Source organism: Micromesistius poutassou (assembly GCF_964030765.1).
Source record: "Micromesistius poutassou genome assembly, chromosome: 6".
In the NCBI taxonomy this organism is placed as follows: domain Eukaryota; kingdom Metazoa; phylum Chordata; class Actinopteri; order Gadiformes; family Gadidae; genus Micromesistius; species Micromesistius poutassou.
The window spans coordinates 4,011,358-4,017,215 of record NC_140276.1 but is presented as its reverse complement, the minus strand read 5'-3'; the positions used below and the strand labels follow the sequence as shown (position 1 = coordinate 4,017,215).

General features: G+C 44.0%; 1 protein-coding gene across 1 annotated transcript; it reads right to left on the bottom strand.

The window, feature by feature from the left end:
- Positions 1–717: 717 nt before the first annotated feature.
- Positions 718–4,883, bottom strand: LOC311344755 (cationic amino acid transporter 2; the record flags this gene model as incomplete). Its single annotated transcript, XM_084469102.1, has 10 exons — positions 718–848; positions 972–1,080; positions 1,185–1,312; positions 1,655–1,786; positions 1,880–2,016; positions 2,359–2,581; positions 3,031–3,167; positions 3,321–3,486; positions 3,747–3,902; positions 4,514–4,883. 10 exons carry the CDS (start codon positions 4,881–4,883, stop codon positions 718–720), a joined length of 1,689 nt encoding a protein of 562 aa, XP_084325228.1.
- Positions 4,884–5,858: the final 975 nt, after the last annotated feature.

Genomic DNA, 5,858 nt, shown 5'->3' with positions numbered 1-5,858 from the left:
GGGTCTATTGTTCCTTGTTGAGCAGTATCGTGTGTCTTTGCCATCGATTATGAACAGAGCTCTTACAAAGACATTACCAACAGAGTAAGATGTTTTAATGAAGGAAAAGGCATTTTAGAGCATGTCCTTCAGATTTTTCTTCTTTTTTATATTGTAAAAGATTTACAATGTGTGAATAAGGAATTATGTACGCGTACATATTTACAGAATATGCATGTATTAAAAATAGATTAATTAAAATAATGTTATGATTCCTCAAAAGCTACTCCATATTTAAATGAGGGGTATTTGTATCTTTGTAAGCATAAATAAACATCTTCTTGTGCTCTGAATTATGTATTGTAAAAAAGTTTAAAGATGTAAACATTTATGACCCTTTATAAAAACACACTCAAGCCATATTTTATATTGTACAGTTTTATGTTTTCTCATGAAAAAAACATCCCATCACATTAAATTTCTTCACTTTACAACTTCTTTTACATAGTTCAAATGTTTTTAGTCAGATGGCTTTCTATTGCCTATACCACAGGAAGGCCACATTAAAATATATACAGTATATACAGGCACAAACTATATTACCATGTAATACAGTCACACAATCAAATGGATGGGACCCTAAGTCAGGGGTCGTAGAACACAGTACAATCCTACTGACTGACAACAGTCTCAGCATTAGACACATGCGGTAACAAATATCACACCCTTCACCCTGGCTCAGAGCTTAGCTTCCCTGAGGATATCTTCGTCTATTTCTCTGCTCACGGTGGCGATGTTGTTTGTGTTGGTCTGGAGACGCTGCTTCTGAACACTGTGTCGGACTCCGTAGCCAAAATAGATGATGAACCCTGGAGGGAGAGGCAGAGGCAGAGGCAGAGAGAGTGCGAGAGCGAGAGAGTCAGAACAACTCACTCATCCCAAACGTGCCCTCCAAGTACGCCTCCGAACATAGTGTGATAAACTACTCTTACCCACTAACATCCAGATACCATATCGGAGCCAGGTGTCTCCTCCAAGCTGCACCATCAGGTAGACGTTGATGAACAGACTCAAAACAGGCAGCACCGGAATAAATGGCACCTAATCGACAGGGGCAGTGGGGAACAAATGTTAAGCCTCCTCAGTTCACCATTTAACCTCGGCCTCGTTTCCTCCAAGTCTCAACACTGGTAATGTTGCCTCACCATGAAAGAGGCCCTGGTAGGGTTCTGTGGTTGTATCCAGATGACCCCCACTGTGATCACCAGCGCAGCGACTAGTATGGAGACACACACCAGACTCCACACGTGTTGATTCGTCAGAGCGCTCATGGCTTGGGCAAGGATCACACAGAGCCCAATCACACACGCAACTGGAGAGAGAGAGCGAGAGCATCCACGGAGGATTAAAACACGAATGCACCCCTGGGTGAGAAGAAGCCAGAGATGTGTAGCGTGAGTCACGTCTGGTGGACTTACTAGAAAACACCACTAACATGGTAACTCTGTTTGAGGTTTTGGGGTTGGGATAGGAGGGAGTCTTTATGCATCCACATTTGGTCGACGTTTCAAACATTAATTCTTCTGAGGCATCGGACTGGCCTTCCTGGTATCTTCAGGGTTTGAAATGGCAAGAAGAAGACGTGTTTAGATACAATCGAAAAGCCGAACTATACCGGGACAGTGGGAACAGGGCCGGGCATACCTGAGTATTAGAATGCATATAGCCACAAGGGTGTACGCAAACAGGGTTCCAATGGACATCATATCCACCAGGGCCTTCAGGTCAAACAGCATCGCCATGAAGGCTGGACGGAAGACGGAAGGAACAAAAGCGTTACAACAAAAGAACCAGATACTCAGCTTTGAGCCACCATCTTTCAGGGAACTGATGGTGGTACCTGCCACGACTCCAGAAGCCAGTGTGGCCACAACGGGACTCCCCCTGCTGCTGACCTTGCTCAGGGATTTGAAGAGCAGGCCATCTCGGGCCATTGCGAAGAGCACCCGGGGCATTGGGAACATGGATCCCAGCAGACTGCGGAGAGGGACACACAGAAATCCTGGTTAAAACAAATGCCATCTTACCTAATAGGGGAGAGGGACACAGAAACTATGTTTAAGAATCTCAATACAAGCATGTCCACCATGTTTAGCTCTCGTAACTTAACGGCATAAGATGAAAACTATCATAAAAAACCTTTTTATGAATACATAATCATAACCTCATCTGTTATTAATAATTCAAATCATATGATTATTACTTTAAACATAAGTTTACATTTCCAATGCAAGAAACCGTGCTTCACGTGTAACAAACGAATATGAGATGACATGGACACACAGGCGTAACCTCCACTTTCTCCTGGTACCTTCTCACCTGGTAGACAGGGCGCAGAGCGAACCAACAGCCACTACATATTTGGCAGGACCCCAGTGAATGTACTCGAAAGCCACCGGTAGCGGGCTTTGGAGATCGAGCAGGTAGTAGGGCATCATGAGCGTGAGCGAAGCCGACACGGCAAAGTAAGCCAGGAAGCAGATCAGCAGTGACGCTACGATGCCAATCGGGATGGACTTCTGAGGGTTTTTTACCTCCTCACCTGAGAGGAAACAAAGATACACAGATGAAATTTCATGAGAGGGTTGTGAGACGTTTTCTAGTTCACAAAAGATGAATCCACGTTAGCTAATTAGACAATCAGACCATAGGTACAAGGTAGCGGTTTTGCCCAGAGATGGTTTCAACACCCTCTACTTAAAGCAGGACACTAAACTGCTGTTGCTTTCATTTTAATATCTGTCTAAATTTGAGCTTAAAGGTTACAGGTTGTTCTTTTATTTAAATATAGCTGACGGTTATGTTGTTTTACCCTGGTAAGGAAAGTCTATCATTTACTACAAGTTAATAATGTACTACAAAATAGTCATTGGACACATGTTTAGGCGCACCATTATCAAGATCTGCCTAAACACATAATGAACTCGAGCAAAACCCCAACAGATGAAGTAAAGTTGCTTGGCTACTCTAAAGTTAAAGATATTCTCATACTTGTGGTTGCGATACAATCGAATCCAACGAAAGCGTAGAAACAAGTGGCAGCTCCGGCCAGTGTTCCTTCAAAACCATAAGGGAAGAAACCCCCAACTCCAAATTCACTTGTAAGGTTGGCAGTGGGGGTAAGGTTTCTGTAAAAGAGTGAAGAGCATGTTAGATAACACGTTATCTACAATAGCCAGGTCATTTAAGGTAGAAAACATACAGAGATCAGAAGGACCTCCCCACTTGTAGGACTGTATGATTATTATTAATATTACTATTATTAAAAATGTAGACATTACGAGGATATGTCCGATGTGTTCAGCAGGGTATCGATCGTGATGTGCCAGTTGGCGATATCTCCCTTAATGCAGCCGGCGATCACCACGAACAGCAGTACCACAATGTTGACGGCTGTGAAGACCTTGTTAATCGTTGTTGACTCCTTCACTCCAAACGACAGAAGGCCTTCACAGGGAAAACATAAGGGAAGGGGCCATATAGATCAGGGTCTCTTTCTTAATTAATGTAAGTAGTAACTTAAATTGTCATGCTGTTGGTAGGAGGGATCCCTCTGCTGTGTTACTTCTCAAGGTTTCTTCCCTTTGGGTTTATGGATTTTTCACTTCGAGCCTAGGGTAAGGGGGTGTCCTCGCGTGAAGCCCCTTTGAGACTGTGTCTGCATCAAGGGCTACACAAATAGAATAGACTTGAGTGTGTGTCAGTACCTGCCAATAGCAAAATAAGACCAGCGGCAAAGAAGTCTGGGTAAGGGGCCAGGCCAGGTGCGTTCATGGAGGTGTGTTTTCCAAAAAAGTCTGCCATGACACCTCCTATGAGTTCATCAAAGGTTCCACTCCATGCCCGAGCAACGCTTGATGTCCCTGGGGAGATAGGATGAAAAGGATGCAATAAAGAAATTAGCCTGACTCACCATACTGAGTACAGCCATAAATAAACACTTATTATAGAGATAATAATTGCTGGTAAAGGTTTTGTCCCTGAGACCATGAAGATTTTATGGCTTTTGTAATATGAAAGCATTGTACCATGCTTCAAATGCGATACCGGTGCGATACATAGAGTTTAACAAATGGTGGCACAGGACTTTTGGTCTCTGTGTGTTTTCCCTCAAAACTATTTTTCTTCCGATATCAGCATCTTCAGCAGGTGAAAGGTTACAGGATGTAGTAGTCTGGTGTTGATGGTTGATCATTAAGAGAGTGAAAGAGTTTTTTCTGAAATAGATGATGACCGTGGTGGTAGCTGGAAGATCTCACAGAGTTTATAGACCATACTACTTTTCTATTCTCAGAGATGAAGCAATGCACAAAACCATCTCCCACAAGGTGAACATTGAAACTATAGGCAAACAAAATAGTTATCACCACAAATAATAACTAACAATAGCTGACAAAGAATCAATTCTCAAGTTGATCCTGCTTTGCCATAGTTCCCTCCCTTTGAGACCCAACACTCTTCGGATCATTCTTGCCTATGACGTAGGAGAGCAGCAGATTCCATCCGGTGATGAAGGCCAGGAGCTCCCCGATGGTGACGTAGCTGTACAGGTAGGCTGAGCCTGTTTTGGGAACCCTGGCTCCGAACTCAGCGTAGCACAACCCGGCGAAGACGGACGCCACGGCAGCGATGAAGAAGGAGATGATGATGCTGGGTCCGGCCGTGGCTCTGGCCACCTCACCGGAGAGGACGTATACGCCGGCCCCCAGTGTGCTGCCCACCCCCAGGGCCACCAGGTCCAGCGTGGTCAGGCATCGGACAAACGTGGACTCCTCTCCCTCGGGCTCCAGGGGCTTCCGCCGGGACAGGCTGACTATGAAGGACTTAATCCCACTGTGCGACATGCTTCCTCTTGGGTCCAGGTAACAGGAGCCTGCGTTCCAATGGTCCAGTTGAAAACGGAGCGTGAGGTGGGAGGGCCGCGTTGGTCTGAATAAGTGAGGGGGAAGGAGAAGGAGGAAGATTCGAGGAGCATGAGTGAATAATTGTCAGGTCTGGCCCGAGCATAATTTTTTTTTTTTGTTGTGATTTTCGTTTAAATCATAATAATAAAATCTGTAGCCTTACATGAATACATTTTTAACTTCCACATGTATTCATTGAGAATAACCCAACCAAAAAACAACAACAACAACAACTACAAAATGATTTTTTTTGTTTGACATAACATTAGCGACAACAAAGATTAAACCACACACAGACCCACAGGATGTATTTATGGTCCCTTATATCAGTGCTTTTGTCCTGCTTGTCTAATACTTCTAACAAAAACAAAACCGATAACCTTGAATGCTTTACATGATCCCAACCCTAAGTCCACCGTGGGTTTCAAACACAATCAGAAACAAAGATTAGAGAGGGACAGAAAAATTCCGATATGAACAAACTGTCTTACCTTTTCTGGTTCACCCGCTGACACAGAGGTGCACTTGGGAGAGGCAATTGATAGCGTATGTTATTCAGCTAATTCACATTATTCTTTTATACAAGTCCTATTTATCACCCTTCTGATACGATAGTGCTGATGCGTGTCGTTTTCGAGGACGCCCATGATCTGGCAGAAACGCCCTGCTCTCTGCATGCCCCATCCCTCATAGTCCAACATGGCTAATTATTGCCTCTGTGAAAAAGCAACTTTCTACAGCTTTCAGAATACATCAGTCTCACATGCATTAAAGAAGATGGGCCCACCTCACATGGGCTGAGGCCTGTGGTTCTTGGTTCTAATGAGGTTGATCTCTGATGATGAGCATGAGCATGTCGAAATGCTTTAATAAGGTGTAGGCAGTGGCTCTGGTTATCTTTCTATAATCAAAGGG